Source organism: Mytilus californianus, unplaced genomic scaffold, assembly GCF_021869535.1.
Source record: "Mytilus californianus isolate M0D057914Y unplaced genomic scaffold, xbMytCali1.0.p SCAF_5, whole genome shotgun sequence".
NCBI lineage: Eukaryota > Metazoa > Mollusca > Bivalvia > Mytilida > Mytilidae > Mytilus > Mytilus californianus.
The window spans coordinates 105197374-105222824 of record NW_026262701.1 but is presented as its reverse complement, the minus strand read 5'-3'; the positions used below and the strand labels follow the sequence as shown (position 1 = coordinate 105222824).

The 25451-nt window shown below is 30.7% G+C and overlaps 2 protein-coding genes across 3 annotated transcripts in view; one reads left to right on the top strand and one right to left on the bottom strand.

The window, feature by feature from the left end:
- LOC127700450 (high affinity cGMP-specific 3',5'-cyclic phosphodiesterase 9A-like) overlaps positions 1 to 25451 on the top strand; it is a 61720-nt gene that overhangs the window by 18770 nt on the left and 17499 nt on the right. Inside the window, exons 3-10 of the mRNA XM_052203923.1 lie at positions 2295 to 2372; positions 7374 to 7417; positions 11679 to 11733; positions 14107 to 14177; positions 15769 to 15877; positions 20794 to 20890; positions 24296 to 24370; positions 25092 to 25178. Coding sequence (XP_052059883.1) covers positions 2295 to 2372; positions 7374 to 7417; positions 11679 to 11733; positions 14107 to 14177; positions 15769 to 15877; positions 20794 to 20890; positions 24296 to 24370; positions 25092 to 25178 — 616 coding nt within the window. The remainder of the gene's footprint in view (positions 1 to 2294; positions 2373 to 7373; positions 7418 to 11678; positions 11734 to 14106; positions 14178 to 15768; positions 15878 to 20793; positions 20891 to 24295; positions 24371 to 25091; positions 25179 to 25451) is intronic.
- Positions 4488 to 25451, bottom strand: part of LOC127700449 (uncharacterized) — a 67309-nt gene continuing 46345 nt past the window's right edge. The window contains exon 4 of one of the 2 annotated variants that reach the window (XR_007981577.1): positions 4488 to 4537. The gene's annotated coding sequence lies outside the window, so the exon portion shown is untranslated. Of the gene's footprint in view, positions 4538 to 4745; positions 4917 to 25451 lie in introns of those variants that run through there. The other variant, XR_007981578.1, reaches the window with a different exon arrangement.

The window sequence follows — 25451 nt, the reverse complement described above, 5'->3', positions numbered from 1 at the left end:
TTGACAAACAGAAAAATTGTGTAAACAAGTGCATGAATGTAGAAACACGCGTGATTAGCTACGCATTTGTTTGTATAATTCAAACTATCTAATTGAAAATACATATTTATAAATTCACTCAATATAAAATAAATTTTGAAAACTTGAACTATAAATCTGATCATGTATTTGGTCATTAACAATTTTCTATATCTGTCAATACTGAGCTGATGGTTATAAAAAAGTTTTCTTTCAGCCATACCCATTAAAACCCGAACAAGAAAGGAATATGACAGTTGTTTACATTCGTTAAATGTGTTTGAGCTTTTGATTTTTGCCATTTGCTAAAGGACTTTCCGTTTTGAATTTTCCTTGGAGCTCGGTAAATTTGTTCTTTAATTTATATTACTGAATATTTGTTCAAAATAACTAACCCCATCAATTGATATATTATAGTTAAGCATTAATAATTCGAATCACGTGATGTAATCTTGACTTAAAAAGTAAATATGTGCCCGACCAAACTTAAACATGTGTACAAGTACAGATACCCCGTTCAAAATTTCAGAGACGTTCATCACTAAATTGTATCTGGATCCCCCCACATTTGTCAGAAAAATTAATATAATCTAATCAAGAATAAAACGGTTACTTTTCCAAAAAGAGCATTCAAACAAAATAGTTCTATATAACGTAAACATGAAACTAATTTTTATCATTGACGACTTAGAAAATTGTGTAAAAAAATGAGGAATTTAGAAACACACGTGATTAGCTACATATTACTTTACTCTATTCAAGCTATCAACTGTAAAACACAAATTTATAAAATTACTCGATTTAAAATACGTTCACACGGTTTTCATCTCCTATTAAGGCATAACATGATTTATATATCTATCAGTTCTGTGCTAACTGTAATATCTAAAATTTTATATTGAGTTTTTAAAAGAAATCTTTTGCGCCATATCCTTTACAACATTAGCAAAACGTCAGTTTCATTTCCTTTTTGGAAGATTGAGAACAAGCAAGGATATAAAATTGAACGGGAATAATTTTAGATTCCAATGACAAGTATAATTAAATTTTAATACGATGTAATGTTTTTTTGTGGTTTAATATTTAATCAAATCAATAAAATCGTCTAGCATAGACGTAAACGGTTGCATATAGTGCAATTTCCAATATGAACTTCTTTTACGCCTGAAGTTTCATAAAAAAAATCATATCCTGGAATGGAAAGTTCATGTGAACTACTAATGTCAATAACTTTAAAGGTCAAAACATAATTATATTTTGCAGCATTTTTTTATCAATTTATATGCATCGAACAATTTAGAGTTAAGGTTTATATCAAAATTCAATGAATATTAAAAAATCTTACCAATAGAGGTCCTGATTTGTGAATCATCTTAAGTTACAAAGTGCAACCTATACCATAAAATTGAGAATGGAAATGGGGAATATGTCAAATAAATGCAATAGTAGTAGTATGCTGTTCAAAGAGACAACAACCCGACCAAAGAGCAGAAAACAGCCGAAGGCCACCAATGGGTCTTCAGCACAGCGAGAAAATCCCGCACCCGGAGGCGGGCTTCAGCTGGCCCCTAAATAAAAATGTGTACTAGTTCAGTAAAAATGGACGTCATACTAAACTCATAAACATATAAATGAACTAAAATTAAAAAAAAATAATACAAGACTAACAAAGGCCAGAGGCTCCTGACTAGGGACAGGCGCAAAAATGCGGCGGGGTTAAACATGTTTTGTGAGATCTCAACCCCCCCCCCCCCCCCCCCCCCTAAATACCCCTATACCAGTATACATAACATATTTTAAACTTTGGTGGGAAACGTTACAGCCTCTTGTTATCGACCCTGTATAATCCTTATTTTTGTATAGATAAATATACACTTAACCCTATTGTGGAATTTTTTTAAAGACAATTAATCCCAGCAATTTACCGATCTATTATATCAAACTTTAGGCATAAATAATTTGCAGAAAAATGATGTAATAAAGACGTAAACGGAAAGCCTTTTGTAATGAAACAAAACTTAAAGTAGGAAATGCGTCAGAACAATTTGAAACACGTGTATGCTGTCAAGTACACTTATCCAGTTTAGAATCAATGAGGCTTTCAAAATGTATTTCATTTCTAAATGCCGAGTTCCCACAAATTACTTTCTCGCCTGAATAGCTATTATATTTATAATAAATAAAAAATATCTGTTTTATGTATTTCTTATTCATAAAAAATATTATGCTTCAATATTTGTTTATGATATCATTTGTTTGATTGTTTTATTCTTCAGATTCAGCGAAATATCACTCAAAGATTGCCAAGGAGCACATGTTTCATTGGCTCCTACAATGCCAATGAACTCAAATGGGTGAGTTATACTGCGAGTAATAATCTTATGATAATACGTTTAAAAAAAACAATCGGTTACGTTTGAAACTGTTTACTCTTTGGGGGTTGTAAGGGTTGTTTTTTATTTTTTGTATTATAATTAATATTTTCATTGTTACTAGATTCACATGAAAAGACTAAATCCCTATTCAGAGCATTTAATTTTATATAATTCAAAGTCTGTCATTCCTCTCAATGCTGTTTACTATTCTATATTCCCTTTCTTTTGTTTTTGAACGCTATTCATATTTTACCAGCTGTTTTATCTTTAAGTAAGACTTCAATATATTTGCGTTTGTTGTCAAACTGGCTGAACGCGACCACACAAAATTGTCTACTGCCTTTTACTTCATTACTTTAATTTATCTAAGTTCAAAACAGCAAATACTGCGTTTAAAAGTTTTTTCATGAATTTATCTTTACTTAGTATGCTCAAGATCAAAGTTTTGAAGGCCGTGGATGCACAAGGGAGCTTTTAATGAAAGAAAGATGGAAAAGAATTTATTAAATTCCCAAGATCAACTTAACCATTCATGTAGAAAATTGATACATTGATTTTGTCAATATTTCATTATTAAACACATGTAAATTTATCAAACTGTACGAGATAAACCCAGTTTTTGTGATGATGACAATTTGTTTTCCATGTGTACATCTCATTGTTGGCTATATATGTACGGCAGATGCAGTAGGTAACAAACATAGAAATATGCTGTACCCGATAGCAAATTCCATTGTATTGCAAAGGCAATCTGGAACACAGACAAAAATATGTTGTGTACGTTAGCCTAAACAATTGTTAAAAAAAAAATCGGGTAGGCATATCCTTTTATATCTACAATACCGAGTGCTGTTAATAAGGTGTGATGTGGTCATCTTAATTTTCAAAACAAAAATTATCCAATAACATTAAGGGTACCAATTTGGCTGAACCATATTAGCATTTTGACAATAAATGTCACTTCAGTGATGACCGAGGCCAAAATATTTGAAAACTCTAAACTTATTAAAAAAATTAAGAGCTTAAATACAATAGAAGGAAAAAAAGTATAGCTAAATAAGTTTTGACTAGATATCTAGTGCCTGCAGGCTTGGAAAACTATTCATACTGTTACACTTTTAGAAACGTCGATCAAAATCTCAAGCCAGGAGGTCGTTTGTTATATAAATTAATGGCATTCAACTGTTGTATATTAACACATCAATGAAATGTAACTCCTGGCAAATATCCTCAAGTACCATGCATTGTTTCCTAATTACTGAAATAACTTGATCGTCAATTTAAATTTCCAGTAATAATAGATTTGATGAATTTCGATAGAAACTTAGGCATGCTATCCGTCTTTCAGTCTATGATTAAGTGAAACAAATAATAACATGTCATCGAGACATCATATGCTTTAACGAAAGTAAAAAAAAATATTAAACATTACTTTATTTTCAAATGATTCATTTTTTTCTTCTGCAGACTCGACAAAAAGTTATTTGTTTTTTTCTGCTTTCCTCTTAACTATGTCATATTTTGCAAAATGACACAAAGTTAATGGTCTGTTTTTTCAATAATCGGGATAAATTCCGCAAAACACAAATATAAAAGCTAGTCTCGCCAGGATTGACTCTAAGCTGACGTTATCAGTACAATAATAAGAGAATGGCTATAAACTAACGCCAGTAACGGTATCAGTTCAATAAGATTGAATATGATGTAACGTTATCAGTACAATAAGATTTGATTTGGTATTAAAGTCATGGCTCAGTTAATGGGTTAACCGGAATTAAAAACAATAAAAAACAATTCGCTTATCCCTTCTAATTTTCTGTAAATGTTTGAATGTATTATTTCGAAATAGATGTACATTTGTATAGAAACAACTTTTAACCAGGAAAACATACTTAAAAGAGTTTTATAAAATATCAAATCTCCTAAAGCAGTCCATAGATTTTTCTTATAAATTGATCCGTTTTCGGGTACATACATCTCTGTTTGATTGATATAAAATAATCATTTGGAAACTACTTTCGTTTGTAGTGTATTGACCAATTACTATTACTGTGATGCTAGGAAAATCGTCGGAAAACGACGTTTTATAGGTGCCACGGTAGTATTTGCATTCCGGAATTTAGGTTGCTCTTTTGTGTACCCTACTTAAGTCAATGTATCTGAATAGTGTAATTGAACAAAAAATACAGTATCAACTGAACATACTTTCCCAAACTGAGGGATGAACCAGGTGTAGAAAAATATGAAATAATTTTACATACAGGTGAAAATGAATTTTTGAGAATTTTTTTAAATTTTGTATTCACTGCATGATAAAAGACATAAAAGCACTAGTGGCCTTAGGTTTTAAAGATAGCAAAAAAAGAAAACGGTCATGATACATATTCAAATTCATTTCTGAATATTATAATGAAAGTACTTCAGTTTACTGTGTATGTAGAATTTTGGGCAGTGTTAGAAAGTGGTGAAAATTCTAAAAAGGCTATCATTATCCCTATGACCCAGGAAATACTACCGTGCCACCTATAGCTTTACAGTGCCACGAAGTTTAGCTTATTTAGACGTTTTGTGGTATTTAAAATTGAAAATCAGCTGACAACACCAAATCAATTTACAAAAAAGTATGTACGGACTGGGTGTTGCGAAAGGAGTTTTAAAAACAATATTGTGAACGTTTTCAAAAGATATTACGTGCAGTTTATTCAAATGTTTACCTATTCAAAGGATATCCATTCAATAATAATATTGTAGCAAGTTTTATCGATATGCGTTTTGCTTTAATTATTGAATTATAGTTCAACGTGTCAAAGATGTATGCAAAATTTTACAAAAGTTCTGCGAGATAGCTTACATAGTGTTCCTTTACCTCGGCCCTCGTTATGAGTACAATAATATCTGACGACTAGATTAAGGTAACATTATCAGTATACTATGATGCGATTGGCTTAGGGTAACGTTATCAGTATACTATGTCGTGATTGGCTATAAGGTAACGTTATCAGTATACTATGATGCGATTGGCTTAAGGTAACGTTATCAGTATACTATGATGTAATTGGCTATAAGGTAACATTATCAGTATACTATGATGCGATTGGCTTAAGGTAACGTTATCAGTATACTATGATGTGATTGGCTATAAGGTAACGTTATCAGTATACTATGATGCGATTGGCTATAAGGTAACGTTATCAGTATACTATGATGCGATTGGCTATAAGGTAACGTTATCAGTATACTATGATGCGATTGGCTATAAGGTAACGTTATCAGTATACTATGATGCTATTGGCTATAAGGTAACGTTATCAGTATACTATGATTCGATTGGATATAAGGTAACGTTATCAGTATACTATGATGTGATTGGCTTCAAGCTGACCTTATCAAAACAAAAAGAAGTCATTAGCTTTGCATTTTTACGCTGACGTTATTAGTACATTACGATATGATTGGCTTTAAGCTAACGTTTTGAGTACATTTAGGTGTACGCTGACATTATCTGTGATTTGCTTCAAACTTATGCAATAAATTCATTAAGATGTTACCAAACAATTGATACATTCATAAATAATTACTAAACACAAATTGACCTTAAATGAATTGGTACCAGGAACGCCCAAATAAAACAGTTAAACCAAGTAATATTTAACGTGATTACGTAAGGAGCGATATGACCAAACGAGAACTTAACAGAATAGCCAAATTTATCTAAGGTTTACTTTGCCTGAGGAAGTTAGAGGCCTTTCTTAAAAATTATTCCGTTATTTATCATTGGAAAATTAAATAAAAGTACGTAAAAAAACCAAATCACTCACTACTGAGCTTTTGATACCTTCGGGGACTAACGGTTCACCGGCAGTGGTATCAACTCAGTGCTAGGACATGAAAATAATATTGTTTTAAATGTCATGCTTCAGAAGCGCTTTTCTTGATTAACACATACCTGTATTGATGCATTCTTGGCTTTCAATATTTATTTTTTTGGGGAAGGGGGGTTGGGCGTTTCTTATGAAGGTCAATCTGAAAAACGTTACCTAGCATCAAATGTATAAAGTGTTATTTATATTTACTAATTAAAAAGGCAATAGTAGAAACGTACTTTAGATGAAATCTGCTATTCCGTTTATGACCTTTTTGATCATCTAGCTTCTAACGTATCATCGTATGTACGCATTCATGGCTTTCAAAAACATCATAAAAAATACCATATTTTATACTTATGCATGCCAGACGCGCGCTGTGGTCGCACAGAATTTATAAAGTGTTTATTTCATTAACACTCCTGTAACTTCTCTCATGCGGTTTTTAATATGTTAAATTCTCTCATTATGAAAATAATTTTCCCCAAAGAGACAGAAGATACCTAGTGGACATTAAAAATTCTTAATTAACGAAAAACTTATATGGCAATGGCAAAAAGACAAGAAGACGAACAAGTTCACAAAACACTACATAGAAAACCAAAGATTGAGCAGTACGAACCCCACTGTCAAGTTTTATGCAGAGAAAAATCTAAACAATTTTATATATTTTCAGGTTTATCGTTTCTGGTTGTTATACATGTGTGTACATTTCAAATTAAATTTGAAGTTTCCTTGAAAATGTGTGTCACAAACGGACAAAACAAATCGATGTGATTGGGTTTTCTCACATGATATTTTGGCATAAAGTCAACTAATGATCTTGTTTATAGAAATATACTTCTTAAGAGGAGTTGACTTGTTCATCGATGATATTTATTTATTTTATTTTTTCATACTTGGTTGTTCTTTGTGTTAATCAATTAAAATAAACTTCATATTTTTTTTTAACACCAGTAATGCTGGAAAGTAGTTATAAGCCTGGTATTTATGATAAATGTTTTTCTGTTTTTGTTTTTTTTTTCTGAATATCAAAGTTAATAAATGAAAACTGTTTTATGCAACTAAAGATTTTTATTTTTTGTTACCATCATCATGACAATTATTTATGCTTCAGATTACCTTATAAAGTAGCCATCAAGGACTCGGCTCCTACATCAGGTAAGTTAATTTGAATACAAGTAAAATCAATTGGCAATTACTTGAAAACAGATATAATATTTCAGTTAACGCATTTACACACCGGGCAAATTACTTTTTGCAACATGATCTTCCACAAAGATTAATGCTAGAGACCTTACCTACAACGCTGTAAATGATAAGGTATGGTATCTCGAATTTAATTTTTACACATTATAATACATCTTTAAATTAACAACACGGGTATCATTACTATTTGAAGTAACTTATCTAAGTACAAAACTGTTGATGTGTTTATATCTAAAACGGAAAAATTTTGCAAAGAATTGATTTAAAAATGATCTATCGAGCTCGATTCTATTTGCCTTGATATAACATCTGTCCCAAGGACACTATGAGCTCGTCCATAACTAAAGTGAGCATAAAGTGCAATCTAGTGACGTTTATATTTTAGGGGTATGTCTCGGCTGTTATCAAATAGTTCGTTTCTATGTATGTTGCGTTGGCGTTTGTTTTTTTTTTTTGTTTTTTTGCACTTCAGTGTTTCTGTTGTTTCGTTGTTTTCCTCTTATAGTTGATGTGTTTCCGTCGGTTTTAGTTTGTAACCCGGATTTGTTTTCTCTCAATCGATTTATGACTTTTGAACAGGGTATACTACTGTTGCCTTAATTTAAGAAAGATTACTCTTTATATTAGTAATAAGCTTGTAATAGTCACTTTATTAAATGCTTTTAAATTACTCATGTGAAACAAAAGTTCTATATTCCGTGTTGCTTAAAAGCTTAAAATATAATTATGGAAACGGTTGACAAAAACGTATCAGTGATTATAAGAGAAACGCCCCTCACCTTTGGTTTACTTCCTTAATTTATTAGATAAATAAAAACACTTTGAATTTATTTTTTACTCGATGAAATTCTATATAAGGACATTAAATTAAATTCATTAAGTCCATACAAAAACTGGTCGTCCCAAAGTCTGAAAAGATACATTATAGGTTGCTCGTTATGTGCGTTACTATAATTTTGTAATATTGTCAAACACTGTCACTTTGACTTTTTAAGCAGGGTTGAAGTAGGGAAATCAGTATAAACGAATGGACGATCAGGGCAAACATATCCAAAACCACTGCAAATGATTCTGGCTATCAAAACTGACTCAAGAAACTGCGATATCATGTATTATTTTAATAAAAAAAAAGATATAGAAAATATCCTTCCACGACAAACTCTGCTTTATACGATTTGACCACTGAACATTACATTGTAGTAGCAACAAACAATCCGCTCCTTAATCCTTTTCTTTTCCTGTGAATAGTTTTATTCACCATCTATTACATTTTCTCCATTGTCTACGTAAAGGGCGTTCAATACATTTATTTCAAATTTTGTTATAAGCGAATTTCTTTCTCTTGAAATGCAGACGTAGACGTTGTAATTTCATTATTAAAAGGTTGTTTTACGGCGTGTTATCTAACATATTCAATCATACCCAAAGCAGTAAAATTGTTTTAAATGATTAAATGATCGAATCTATGTTGATTGTTAATCCCTGAGGGTATCATCAGCTCATGAGTGTTTTGGCACTGCCATGATTTTTAATAAACCTTTCTTATGTTCACAAATTATTTAGAAACTTTGGTTCCAACTCTCTCATTATTTACTTAAGATGGCTTGGCTATTTTGTCTGAATTCATTTTGGTCATATAGCTTCTAACGTATTCCAATATTTATAACACTTTATTAATCTCGTGTGTTCGAAGCGTTTTTCTCGATTTACCTTAATCAGGAACGATCAAACCCATGCATTTGAAAGACAAGAATGTATAGGACCAAAACACATGAATAGCTTTATGACTTAAGGATGTTCGCTCCTGTTCTTTTTGAATTTTTGCCAGATATTCGGAATCCTCTGGTTTTATCGATGTAGTGTCATTATAAATTTTGCCCACTAACCCCCACTATTCTTTTCATAATTTTATTACATATAGTTTAAAAAGCCGTATTTGAAAATCTTATAAAATCTTTGTTATTTTTTAATTGTTTTTGAAAGAAAAAGGGTGTCAATGTTAAATTTAAGAAAAATCTAGAGAAAATCATTTCCCGCCAAATTTTCATTGGCTTATGTTTCGAAAAAAAGCACACGGACCCTTCATTTTTTTCTGCTTTTTTAGTTCCTTTATTTATATACTATCAATTTATAACAGTCTTTTAAAAAGCTTGTTATTTTGAAACAGAGTAGCGAACATCCTTAAATGGAACTAAAACGAGCAAAATTCTTCTAAGATTGAAAGGTTCTGAAAGTAGAATGAAACAAATTTATGTTGTAATTGAATTATTGAATTATATTGAAATTAATAGAAAAAACTAAGGTTCCATCGGCCTCAGGCAAAGTTGACTTTAGCTAAATTTGGCTTTTCTTTCTAGGTAACGTTCGGTCATATGGCTCATAACATTTGAAAGTATTTATACATCCCTGGGTTTCCAATGTGTAGGTTTAAGAGTTCCTGATGAAGGGAACAAAGCGCTTCGGACACACGAAATTTATGAAGTGTTATTTTCATTTATTTCAAACAAAATGCATTACTTATCAAAAAGTAGTGTATAAACAACTCTCCCTGTTAACAGAAGGAGGTCATTAATTTGATATATTGAAAAAAAATCTTTTTAGATTTCCCTCCGACAAGGCAGCTGCAATATTTTTCAAACCAGTGACCATTATTTCTGTTTCGGTTCCATTCAGCATCAATATAAATACAACTAGCATTTTCAACAAGTCAATAAAAACACCTTCACCGAGTTTTAATTGACACAGAATAAGAGAAATATGGGTTAAGTTATAAATTCGAACCGGGATATTATATGGAGGACATTAAGTCGTAATTCTGCCCCGAGTCAACATCATAACCATCAACTGATTAAAATCCTTAGTTTGTGAGTATTGTTCGATTGTGTTATTAAACAGCAAATGCTGACAACGGAGTAATGTTTATGTTGCAGAATAAATATTCGTCCCTCCCAATTTAGACGATCATTAATGTATTGAACAATTTGACAGTAACGAAAATCTTATTCAAACTTTGCAAAGTTAATTACTTTATGTGTACAATCATCCTATGGTAAAAACAAAAACAAAAACAAAAAAAATCAAAAAAACGCTTACACTATTTCATATAAACCATTTTTTTTTTTTGTATTTCATTTCTTGTGTCTGGTTTTATTCTTTTTGAAAAATGCTGACAATTTAGGACTCTTCCAACAAGGGTCATCAAGTATAACGTACCTAATCCAATCAGATGACTTGTGTATTCATTATAACAGCAACACTGCTCCCCTCTATACTGATGATATGTCGAATAAGAAAAGTGTATACTCCCCACTGCATGAAAAGACCAATATTTCTTTTTATCAACAGTTCAACGAATAAAACCTGTTTTCTATTTTGATAACCTTAGTGCTTTGCCATCTCAAAGAACAAACTCTTTTAATTTGAATATGTCTACTCACGAAAGAATTTTACACGTATTGATTAAATATTCGTAAAAATGTTTTAGCAAGTAGTTTATTCGTTTGAGTTAATGAAACCTTTACTTCTGATAAAATTTGCTTCTAACCATCTAACCTTCTGAAATTGTTGCAATTGTTATTGTAATAAAATCCTATGACGAAATATACCTTGTTGTTATAGAGATTAATCAGACTTTTTAATAGCAGTTATGATTTGCATGAATACATACCATTGTTTTAAATCAAATGAATCATGTTGTTAGCACGAAAATCAATTCGGTTCGTATAAAGAAAACAAGTATATTATTGCAGATATGTTTATTATGAAATTCATACATTATGAACATTCAATTTATCTAATTCAGTCGAACAGATTTATTTGAGTAATACATGAGAAAGTCAAATTATGTTTAAATCATATACATGTAGGAAACAAATCTGAAAGGATAAAAATGTTATACAATAGAAGGCTTACTTCGGTGTATTACAGGTTGTTTTGCATGCTTTAAACTGTCTAGCGTCCATGTTCTTGGCTTGAATATGTTTTTAGTACTACATATTCCACTAAAACTACAGAGGATATGGTATTGTCGAATTTTCTGATTAAATTCATACAAGCATAATTATGTGTTGGAATGTACAACAATTCACTGTAGTTCGACTCTTGTAAAACACATGTGATAGAATATAAACATACAAATAACTCCTAGTGTGTGGTGTGTTGTTTTGATCCCATTATTTACATGAACAATATGTAACAGTACGTTTCTTTTCAGGTGATAATGAAGTCATCGCTCAGGTATTGACAACAGTTACAGAACAATTCAACAGGTAACCAGTTATTATTATTTCTATTATTATTTTTCCAAATAATAATCTAAATAACGGGGTACGTATACAATCGCGTATTTTGTTAGTATATTGTAAACATTAAGCCTTATTGTGAATTAACATTATACAAGATCGTCAATTTAAATGTGACCGGGTTATGTTCAAAACGTATGCTAAGTATGACACATTTCTTCTTCAGTGTCAAGAAGTACGCGGAACATCATGCAATGAAAACCGGTTTTTTCAAATGTTTAAAGGTGGAAATACCAAAAGAAAAGCAAATCGCAATGGACTTTGCTTTTTATTTCCTTTAATTAGTTTTTGCAGGTAAACCAAGTTAAGCACTTGTCATAACGAAAATCAAAATTACTGCTGAACATATTTTTTTTACCTTTTCTAGAGTTGTTGATGCTGCATGTTCTCATTAAAGTAAGCTTTAATTTTTGCTCCTTTTTCAAACGGCCTAAAATAAGTTATGGAAGGAACTAAGCATTCATAAGACAACAATGGTTTTAATTTAATTTTTATTTGATTTGTTTTGTTCATTTTTTTTATGGTGGGGAGTAGTTTTATTTTGCTCCTTTTAATAAAATATTCAGAAATCTTCTACATTTTATACAAACAGTTCAAACGTGGCGTTCAAACATGCGTTGCAAAATATTAGGTTCCAAAATACTTTTCATTATTCATTTATTTATTTATTTATTTCATTTCATTTCTGCATCGTGATTTTGTTTTAACAATATGCATGTTTGCACTTAATGCATATTGTAATCTTCTCCATTGGAACCTCGAGGGGACCGAATTACAAGTTTATTTGAACAGTCGGAGTATTATTACTGAAATGCATTTAATTTCCAAGAGATAATGATGACACCTCCAGGATCATCCTGTTTCTGTGTTATATTAAGTTGATATAATCATACGAACGTGTTAAAAAATGTTTGAATAACGAAAAGGTCACAATCGTCGCCTTAAGTGGAAAAACTCTTAAATTTACAGCGCTAGAATTGTTGTGTAATGGCTATGAATTGTAGCAAACTTCAATAACAATACAAGGATGTGTTTTGTATTTGACGCTATTGTTATCAGTATAATATGCTAGCTCAGCATCTAAAAAGGGGTTAGATTTACAGCATGATTCATTGTGTATCTCTTTATTAGATTAGCTCTTCCAGACAGGGCATCGTGAGTTAAATGTACACTCATCATTGTCATTCTTTAGTTTCAACTGTAATAAAACATGCAATATCGTATTACTGAAGAGATATTCCATGTTAAGTGTTGTTCTATTTATATATATTGAGGATGAACTTGTTTCTATTTATTAGAAAGATCTTGAATAGAGAATCCCGACTTGTTCTTATCTGGCTCTTTCTTAACCCCATCTACTTTTTATGGAAACAATTATTGAAATCCATGATAAAAGGTGAACACGGATGACTTGATGTATCTTGATATAATCTAATGGTTATTTTTAGAAAAAATATACTTAATTAATGATTTGGAAAGAAGGCGCAAGTCAATTCTGTGTAATAACTAGGTTAATTATACTAAAAAATGGCACAAACACGTTTTACATGATCACGTTTATTAAGATTATATGCAATGTATGTTATCCTTTCTGCGATTTGGATTCACGTGTTTAGAAATTATCTAAGTTTTTTTTAAACTTTGTTGCTTAACTTCAATTAGAAAAAGCACGCTATCGTTATAAAAGAGGGACGAACGATACCAGAGGGACAGTATAAGATTATCTACGGTTTTACAGTATTAGCGATTGTGACCTTTTCATTATTAGTACTCAACATGTTCTTTTTAGTTTTTAAAGCTTACTCCTATTTCTGTTTTAACCTGCATGCTTTATAACCATTTCACTTCTTTCACGTGCTACAAAAACGGAGGTTATATTTCATGGACCTTTAATCACGTATACATTATCATTTGTACATGTGGCTAGTTCTAAAAAGGCGGTCATGCATTGATTAGTGTGAAATGTAAAATAAACAGGCTACTCAGATATACACCAATCTTTGAATATATATTAACACTTTTTAGTCTCTCAAACTTCAAGTGCCTTGACATTTGTTATTCTGAATAAAAATAATGAAGATACTGATTATTTTATTGGAAAATGTATTATAATAAGCATCACCCGTTTTAATAGACTGCGTCTGTCTTGAAGTAAAACATTGGAGATAAAATTTAAAATCAAATAATGAAACGTGTTTCCGAAAACAAAAATTACTTTATTGATTATATGATTTAAATTGGCAAATTAATCTACGAGTTTTGTTTTCTTTTCTATATCTATTAACTTTCTTATACTTTTTTGTTCAATTATAATACAATGCTATGTAAATTGTTTTTTAGAGTATTTAAAATGGAAGAGCTAAAATCCGATATATCTTCAAGGCTTACTGCATTGGAACGAAAAATGGAAAGTAAGTGATGATTTAGAATACTAATGGATTAAAGGAGATTAACGATACACGTTAATGACACAGCTTCCCACAACAAAGATAAAAAAAAAAGACATTTGGATGTTAAAATATTGTCTTCACCAAAAACAGGTGTATGTACAATATCAAGCTCTTAACCGTCTCTAGTCTAAACAATAACTTTATCTTTATCATAAAAGTGGTCAAGTGTTAATTTTTAATATACAGTTAAAAGAGGACAAGGCATTATAATGTTAATAGCTTTGCGTTATTTTAGAGTTACGTCCCCTTATGGCTAATTTTATTTCTTCCATGAAATAAACATAATATTACTTATAAAAAGACATTATGATGATATCGAGACTACATTTTGAGAGTAGAATTGTCAAGCATAAATACTACTGTCCCTTGTGCAGACTATATACAAAACATATCTCACGATTACGAAATTGACCTTTTCATAAGTAGATAGTTTGTAAATGTAGACATCGGTTTATTATTTACCTCTAGATTTATTAGTTGTTGTCTCATTTAAGCATACTCCACATCTCCTTTCATACATATTACTTTAGTTATTATGCTACGATACAATTTTGGAGTTTCTTTGTAGGTTAGGCCCCGTGATAATATGAACCCTTGATATATTTGACTGAACGAAAGGTTCTAAAAAGAATGAAAAGACGAAAAGAGTTTTAAGCTCATAGCACTATGGGAATTTCTGGCTGTGAAGATTGTTTCAGATAAAAATGATTAGTTCAGATTGCATTCATTGATTTGATTTCCAGGTTCTCTGATATACGATACAAAATGTGGACCAGCATTTTTATCTATAGTTCTAATGCAATTCGTTTAGAACGATAATTTTCATCGGACGTTGACAAATATTTTGAAGGGTTAGATTCTACGTTCTACCAGTCCGTATTACGGAAAGCCACCATTTTGAAATCTGAATTTTTTTGGTATGTAATTTCTCAAAAAATAAACAAAAACGTAACATTTTGTGCTTCAGAATCTTCTTTTTGGAAATATTGAAACCATTCAGAAGCGTACGAAAAGTATGTGTTTGACATCGGGAGTATACCTATGACTTCACATTGTTAAGATGCCAAAGACGAAGTAACAGTTTTGCGGACTTTCATTTATGGCTTTTCTTTAAAGCCAAAACATTTACTAATATGCAATTTATTTTAATATGTGGCATTAGAATGGAGATAACTGTATTGTATTTTAAGGTTGGCCTTCGTAAAACTTGATTTTACTGTCGCAAATATCCGTTTACCTAGGCCCACTACGCGCCTCTTGGTAAACTCAATTTGTGACAGCAAAATCTACGTTTTACGAAGGCCAAGCTTAAAATACAATACAGTTATCTCCTAAATACTGTTTACTTGTCATTGATTAAACATTCTGAGAAGAAGCTTTGTAACGACTCATATACATTTTTCGCTGAAAATGTTTATGAATTAATCGGTATTGTTTCAACGAAAAAAAATTTGAAGGTAATTAAAAGATTTTAGAATAATTAATGGTCGATAAACAGATCTTAAAAAAGTAATATGTTACAAATAGCCTAGTTTTCTTTTTTTTTTGTCAGTTGAAGGGCTTAAATCTGTAGAAATTGAGAAATGTAAGCGAGATATATCTGAGATTAAAGACCAAATATGGACAGCACAAAAGAAATTTGTTGACTTTAACAGAATAAGGTGAGTGTAGTAAATTGCAAAACAACAAAGATTTAAAAGCAAACGGATATATTCTGCATACTAAAGCAAACAAAAGACATTACGATAAGACAACATATTAAAATGCACGGATTTGTTTCCATTTTTAAAGAGACAGTCGCTACGAAAATCGTATTTTAGGATGAAAAAACTCATTAAAGATACCAGGCGTATTATTTGATATGCCAGACGTTCGTTTCGTCTACATGAGACCAACCAATGGCGCTCGAATCAAATCAGTTGAAAGGCCAAATCAAATACAACGTTAAAGAGCTTTAAAAAATCTAAAAGTTGTGCCAAATACGGCTAAGGCAATCTATGCAAAACACTTAGTGTTTCGAATAATTCAACATATTATAAGAAGAAATAATACAGAAAATAAAAATATCAATGCTACTAAATGCTGTATGTGAATCAGTAAGGATTTATATTTAAAGTTAATGAAGCACGGAAGGCGTCGTTGACATTTACAGAACTATTTTAATATTATTGGCTGAAACGCATTGATAAATATTTTTATCAATGATCTAAATAAGGTTGGTTTAATGAATGCAATACATGCTTGTTGTCAAAATCAATTTCTTTTGCTACACTTGGGAGCGAGGGATGAGAAAAAACAGTTCAATTTAATGGTTAATATCTATACACAATCCATAATTTAGGCGCTATTTTATATTAGGGCTGTTTAAATAAGACAAAAAATGACTTCTGTTTACTTTTGAACAAAAATATAATACACGACAATGATCATATATTGATGTTATAATAAATTGTATCAAATGAAAGTTTTCGACATTTTTAAATGCTACAAATAGTGATTGTTAAAAATTATTCCTTTTACTTTCAACTAATATTGCTTTTTTTTCTTTCTACGTTCTGCTCTGTGATGTATCCTTTATCGAGCCTTTAAGCTGAAAACCAACGCTTATCTTATGTTTTGAATAACAACAATGCTTTAGTCACGAATGTGCATTATACTTAGCACTCACAATCTCACATATTTCATCGTGTTTTTAACGTTGTTTATTTGTAAATTAACGTGCTAGCACATTCTTTCCATACCTACGATCAATGATTTAGTAACTTCGGCTTGCCTTTCAAGTCTGACTGAGGCATTTAAACTCTCCCATCGATCATGCTGTTTCCCAACATTAATCTTTGTTCTTGCATTTCTCGCTAAAATTTCTATACGATTTCTTTTTCGAGGCGAATTCTGCAAAGTTGCCGTTGTTATACGATTCCATTTTGTTTCGGTTGATACATTTTCTAATTAAAAAAAGCTTTATACGCATACACAGTTATTAAGTTTATCAAGGGTCATATGAATATTGGCGTTTTTCTGAATTTGTTTTACGTAAATAGAACGTTAGGATGGGTAACAAAATATTTTCATTCGTATTTTATATACGAAATATACTAAATCTTTGAAAATAGTCCTAGATGATGTATCTTCAAATAAACCCACAGCATAAAAGGACACTGTATTCAGATTAGAAAAATAAAGTTTTATGAAACAATTTTAACAGCGTCATTTATTGTTACGTCAAAAAAACTAAAAAGAAAATTTTATTCACAATAGGAACCTTTTGATTACCGCAATTTTAATGCTAAATAGTGTATTTATACTTGCCATAATAACTCAAGGTTTAAACGGTTTACTGTGTGCCTTTGATAACTGGCACTTATATCTATGTCTTTGTAATTTTGTCTTGTGATTTTTATATGTTACCTATAATGCTTTATAATAATAATCATAATATGTCATTCCAAGTGGCTTTGTTAGCCAGGATGGAACTATTGTTCTACAAAAAGTAAATGTTGTGCAGTTGTGAAGCAGAATGTATATGTTTCATCACACTATTCATCAAACCATCTATTTTAATATTTTTCTTTTCTGTTAATTTTCGCATGCTTTTGTTGTTGTGTCTTGTAGTCATTGTATGTGTAGATTGAGAAAATTCCTAAATACCATTACGTTTGATTATCTAAAACAATCAGTAAATTATGCTACCTTATGTACTTTAAAATGGAGTTTCAATAATTTTTTATGAATTTGATTATTAACATCTGAAAAAAAACCACTTAAAAGTATAAACTTCAATGAAACATCATATGAGAAACAAAAACAGGGTAGCCACAAGATTTGAAAGTTATTGAACAAAAAAGGGAAGTTTCAATAATGACTTCAGTCGAAGGGTACATAAAATTTTAAATAAACCAAAATGCATAACACAAAGACTACCGGAACCACTTTAAACTCTTTTCACCCCTGATTTGGTACTAACATTAACTTAAAAAATGGTGTTATTAGATATGGTTTGAAACAATAAACCGTTCATTTCTATGAAAATTTGTTATTATTCTACATATTTGCAAACTGATTTAGCCCCATATCACTTTGAAGTGCCAGTCCCATCAGGAACCTGTTCGTTCACTTTTTGTGATATCGTAATGGCGTTTTCCTAGGGAGATGGGTGTTGATGCCAAATCTTATTTTGATATTATCTGCTGCATTTATTGACAATTTATTTAGAATCGGGACAATATAGAGTTTAAAATATGGTATAGACACTTGTCTAATTAGTTGGACCAAATGTCGACCTCCTTTGTATTTTCAGTTTTTTATGTCGAGTTGAGTTGCTACGCCATTAGCCTATACCACACTCCTCCTTTTATTCATTTTCATAAAAAAGTAATTTGATAAGTGGGTTGTAATAGAAAGTATCATAATATAATGGTATATATTTACAACATTTATAATAATCATCACCATTGCAAGTAGCAGCAACATTTGTTGTTATTACAACGAGTGGTAATATGGTTCGGATACCAGAATATTAAATCCTGCTGTTAACCAGCAGTCAATTTTACAAAGTTCTACATAGTTTAACGTAGAGCTATTTACACAAAACCGGTAAAACCTTCTTTCTGGGAATCATTTCAGATTATAATATTAAAAAATTCTTATTCTGGAGAGGATAATATTTCCAGATGAAGGTAAATCCAGAAAAGCGCTTAGGAGAGTTATTTTAATTTACGTCATTCCCCATTACACCATGAATCATTTTCAATTACAACTTTAATTATACAAAGTAAAAACTAAATTTTGAGATAGTTTATGGTATTTAGATGTAAATTGGATTGTTTAAATATTAGGCTTTGTTGTGTGTCTTATGCATGGAATGTCTCAATGATATAACATGCAAAAGCCAAATAATTTCTTTGATTTTTAACCTTCTAGTCAATGTATCATACGACCAATGAAGCCTACATGTTCAACCAAACTTTCAATTTTCACAGCACTAGCACTCTAAATAATTAACCTTACGTTTCTTAATAACTTCATAATAACCATATGCATATATATCAAAACTGGTACATGTATCACATCTCTGTATACCAATTTTGCATCTAATGTGTGGCAAATGACGTACGTTTCAGAAATAGATATAAGAAGATGTGGTATGAATGCCAATGAGACAACTCTCCATCCAAGAAAAAATTTATAAAAGTAAACCATTATAGGTCAAAGTATGGTCTTCAACACGGAGTCTTGACTCACACCGAACAGCAAGCTATAAAGGGCCCCAAAATAACTAGTGTAAAACCATTCAAACGGGAAAACCAACGGTCTAATCTATATAAAAAACGAGAAACGAGAAACACTTATGAACCACATCAACAAACGACAACTACTGAACATCAGATTCCTGACTTAGGACAGGTGCAAACAATTGCAGCGGGTTTAAACGTTTTAATGGTACCAAACCTTCACCCTTATCCGAAGTACGTTTTACCGAAAATATCAATGCTGAAAACATTTAATAAGATTTCTATGCAGCACATCTACCATCAAGTTGTAACGTAAATTCATGAACAAGTTAACTTTGGCTCAACATGGTCTAAAATATTTATATTTATGCAAATTCATTTGCTAGTGAAATTGTTAATAGCAACTACATTAAACGCACTATTTGTGGTCAGAGTATGCCTACTTTTACATATGTTGTCAATATTTATTGGTTGAATTGGTGATATGACACTTCTTTAATTTTTGTGCTATTTTCACATTTCTTGATCGGTGTGAGTAAAATATTTCTCCTGACTAGTGAAATATCAAATTTAATTTTGACGTCAAATTGTCTTGGTTTCTTCTGAATATTCCTATTGTGACGTCATGAAAAAAGGCGACCATGCCTGATGACGTCACATTAAAATTACACAACTTTCTTCAAATCTTTGAAAAGGAAGGATAAAAATCATTAGAGAAACAGATTCCACCACTATAACTCGTGTATTACGATATTTCTCCACTTTCAATAGTTAAATTTTAATTATTTAAAAAGCTAGGCAAGCCTCGCGCTTTAAATATTAAAATTTAATTGTTTCGAGTGGAGAAATATCGTAACACACTTGTTGCAATGGTGGAATCTATATTTCCATATGTTATGTCTGATAAATATTTTCAGTTATGTATATGTGTGCATGTCTTTATGATCCATGTTCTCTTTTTCACTGTTTTTCTTCGCTTTTTTTCCTTCGTGCAATCTTTTAAATGTTCAACAGTTTGGAAATCTGAATAGTAAAGGTATAAAAACTATTCTCTTGAAAATGTTTAATTTGGCAGCGCTAAGCTGTGTTCTTGTGATGTCAAATACCATGTTCATTTTGATTTACTAGTTTCAAAATAATTATATAAAGGAAAAAACGACAGGCGAAAGTGATTAGAATTGTATATAATTTTTTCGTTTTATTATTGTTTTTATTATTGTGTATAGATAATAGTTTTTTTTTATTTGAATGTGTTTAGATTGGTCTTGCGTTTTATATATTGTGGTTATCCTGTTTTTTTTTATGGTTTGGTTTATTTCATTTCATTAATCATCATTGGCTTCCAGACCACTCGTATATGGATATGGTTTTGATCCTTTTTACAGTTCTGTAAGCGATGAGACGAAAATCAGTTTAAAAAGGGATGTTCCAGCTTATCCAAAGGTATTAACACCGATTATGAATAACAAAAGAATGTAATCCATAATAGATATTGAAGAAAGTTTTATTCTGACGTTTATATTTTAGTTTACACTGACTGCTTTTACTGTTTAGGCTCTCCCAGTTTTTTACGCTGTCAGACGTTTAACATTATTGTTCACTTAACGTTTATTATAGCGATTGACGGATAAAGGTTATTCAGGAAACACGTATCTTGTTTCCGGAAAGCGGTATCATACGTTTCTACGGACATATTTGTCTATCCTTTTTTTTCAAGAACAGCATGATAGTTTGAATATTTCAAACTTTTCAAAACAATACACCAATACTGATGCATATTGCAATTTAATATATTTATCAACCGGGAATAAAAGACAGAGGAAAACTATGTACCTATCTTATGTATAGCGTGAATTAATGTTGTCCTTTAATGCGATTTTCCTAATTCACAAAAGCGATGAGCTTTATTTGTTAAAAGCTAAAGGCGTTTGAAAACACATTATCTACTTTCGTGCGAGATAGTCTTCACTACCAGAATTAGCTAAATTTGCACATGTATCACTAAGTTTTTTTCTATTGTACATAATTCCGGACTTTTGCGAGACATCTTGAATAAATGGGAAGTGGTCGATCTCACACACACAGAAAGCGTAAATAAAGAAAAAATGGTTTTATGTAAATGATTTTTTCTCTTTTGGAAATTTGAGAACTCCTTTCGCTTGAATTTGTTTTTTTAAACTTATATTTTAAACTTGTATTTTATGTAGAAAAAGGGTGAGGTTTGTTTTTTTAAAGATGCTCATTAACTTTAAAACAAAAATCTAACAGTAAAATGGCTGATTATTAGAGTTAATGATTCGCTAAGATGAAACAGGAAAGACTTTCATAAATGTATAAGCACCGAATTCAAACTTTAGTAGATCTTTTTCTTGATAATGATTAGCGTACTCATCGAAGATAGCAGGCTTTTAAATTACAGCACAATTGCGCGTTTTGTTCTATGATTAAGTCGCATCAGTTGCGCTAAACATTTGGAGGTCCAAAAGAGAACGACTCCTCAATGAGCTTGCCCTTATATCAAAATAACATACTTATGCAATAGAATAAAACTCCAATTAGGATTGTTTTAGTAACAAATAAATTGTATATTATTTTTTGTCTAATGCAAAAATAGTATTAGGAAAGTTGTTTTGATATATCGTTGTAATAATATGATACTTTGTAAATGAGCATCAGAAAAGTTTCAAATAATTTGAATACAAATTAAATGAGTATGAACAGACAGAAATATGACTCTTATTATTGAGGAAAAGGCATTACAACAAAACTTAAGACCCCGAATGAAGAGTGTAAAATTAAAAACAACCCAAATTAGAACGATATAAAACAAGTCTGTTTTATCGACACACGTATAATATATACCTTTTAAGAACGTTCGATGCTGTGAAAGATAAAAATATTATCACGCATATTAAAAGTAACACGTGTAGAAAAACTTCAAGGAAGCTTTTCCTGGCCATTAATTTCTGACCGAAATGAGATTAACCAGCTGAATAAGGCCTTCTAATACCTTTTTTTCGTTACTTAACGTCGTCATAAGTTGTAACCATAAATTTCTAACATTTTCCATCAGATTTTTCCCAGAAGCACGGAAATGTAAATTTTAATTATATTGCAACGGAAATCGTTTCATTTTATATCAGATGTCAGAAGCTTTCATGCTAATGAAAGATGTATGTTGGAAAGAGTGAACAGAAATAACAGCACGCAACGAAGTGATAATGTGAAATAAAAATTGACAGACATAAATACATAATTGTAAAGTTAGTCAATTCTTGAATGACTTCACTACAAAATCTATACAAAATTAAGAAAAACCAATAAATCATCACTTTAAGACGATCAGAAATATCTATTAAGGATTAGATCTTATATAGTGGTCAGCAAAGGTTGTCAGGCAGTCTGTATAGCAAAGGCATTATTCTTATTTTTGCTATCACGATTCCTAATTTCGAAATTAAGTAATTTTCAAGTCTTAACTTTTAATTGGTATGAAAACACTCATCAAAGATACCAGAAAGAAATTTAGCGCGAGGAAGTAGTAAAATTTTTTGAAGGCTATATATAATTCATGATAATTATGTAATATAAAGATGACATAATAAAATTCTAGCTAATATGTAACTTCTAACCACCAAAAAACCTATTTGATATATCATCTGAATTAAAGCGAATTACGTATTGCCTTATAAATGTGTATAAGGGGGTCATTCCACAGCTTTTTGTATTTGTGTACACAGTATTACTGACCGTTGGTATTTGCTGATGCCGATTTTTTACATTTTGTCTCATATATTTGCTTAAGGCCATAAAATTATTACCTATAGCAAACTACGATAAGAGCTTGCAATACGGGCTCCTAATGAGATATTGTCCTTATATTTACATATGAGCATAAAACTTTGCCGTACGGTGACCAGTATTTGATAATATCATCGGATTTGTATGAAAGTTTGCAAGCTACTATCGGGAAAATATTTGTTTCTTTATGACTTTCGAGATTCCAAATTGAATATCCTACATATAGATAAACAAAAATGTATACAATGACGTGAATATCGCTTATAAAAAAGTGCCGACCATATGGTATGGGTTTTTTCTCATTGTTGAAGGACGTACGGTTGCCTATAATAGCTTACATCAACTTCATTTGAACTTTGGTGGATAGTTGTCTGATTGGCAATCATACCACATCTCCTTATTTTTATATTATTTGACCTTAAATTGTCTTTCGTAGTCAAATCTGTTTATTAATTATATGTTATTGGCATTGAAATGTCTGTCTCTGTTCTATCAATAAATAACTTTTAGGGTGACACTTTTCTTTTTTTATGCATAAATAAATTATGTACAATGCCGTTATGATGTCACTCTTATCTATTAATTTTTGTGTTTTTGACACACTGTTCACAAGAATGGACTTTGCTTAATAAAATTTAATTTGGTGACTTCTATAAATTTTATAATAATAAAACGGAGATGTCAGGGGCAATAGCAATTTGAAATCAAATTATTCGGCTATTTTGCGATCTAAATGTGTATTTTATACATTTGTTATTCTACTTCCAGATATCTAGTTTTTTTTGTCTCGGAAGTTTATAGCTGCCATGTTTCATTGTTTCGAGATTCGTTTACAGTTTTATTGCGCATGCAATATTTCATTAAAACCCAAGAGATCATCAAATTTCGTACCTGTTGCATCAAGCGAAAATTCTAATGTATATTTGATGTAATTACATTTTTTGAAAGCGCGTCTTCTCAGTGTCCTAATTATTTATATGTTTAATATCATTATATTAATAGTAATACGTAAAATATCTTATGCATCAATGTATCGTCATTTTCCAGTACACATTATCACATGAGACAACCGACTACCTGAAGCAGCCAACATTTGATATCTGGCATTGGGAACCCAATGAGGTAACGTAAAGACTTTTTTATTTAACTAGATAAAATTGTCTAATTTTACGTTTGTCGAAAACAATTTGGCACCATGATTTTATATCATAAACTAGACAGAGTGCAGTGTGGACATCAAAACAAATGATTTAATATCCAAAATGACAGAATGAACAAGCAATATGATAAAAAAGACTTTTGCTATCGTACCCTTTTAAATTATTGAAAGATGTCATGTCATGTCATTTTGCACTCGTTATAAATTCTTTTTTATGGATTTTACATTTCAAATGTGAAGTATAAACATTACAACCAACGCGTTGCATTACTATATCGATAGCTAAGACAATTTAGCATGCCCTAAACTATGTATTTGGGATGATCTTTGCTTTGAAGCTGTCAAGAAATATTCGGAAACCTCGCAATGGAATATAGTTGATTATATTTAGAGAATCCCATAATCTCTTCACATAAAAGATTCTTTTCTCCCTATCAGATATGCTCAACATATATATGTGCGTTAAAAACACACACCTGGTCGACCTTACCATACTTTTGAGTGATTGTTAAAATTCGATAACCATTTTCGTTCATACAATCTACTGTTTATTTTTAGAGATCAAAGTGAAGAACACCAATTGATAGTATTGTAAATAATTATTATGTCTGATTAAAATTTTATTTTGTTGTTTCAGAGTTTCAGAGATGTGATCACAAATCATTGTTTATTTTGTTGTTACAGATGCTTAGTTTAATGGAGCACATGTATCACGAACTTGGATTAGTAGCAGAGTTTAGCATAAATCCCATTACACTAAAGCGATGGATCGTAAGTATTACTTTATGCACTGAAGATAATTGAAAGAAGTATGTTTTTATACTTATTTATATCTGTAAATTTAATTACAAAAATACAAAAAGGAGTATCATTCGATCCGAAAATTATTCTTATAAAATTATATATGTTTATTCTTACCTCTGAAGAAAACTCTATTGTCACCATTTGGTTTTATAATGCACTACACTTGCTTAGAAAACCTTCCATTTTCCTGTATTCAAATACAAAATGCGACTTTATTGCCAATGCGACAACTATCAACTA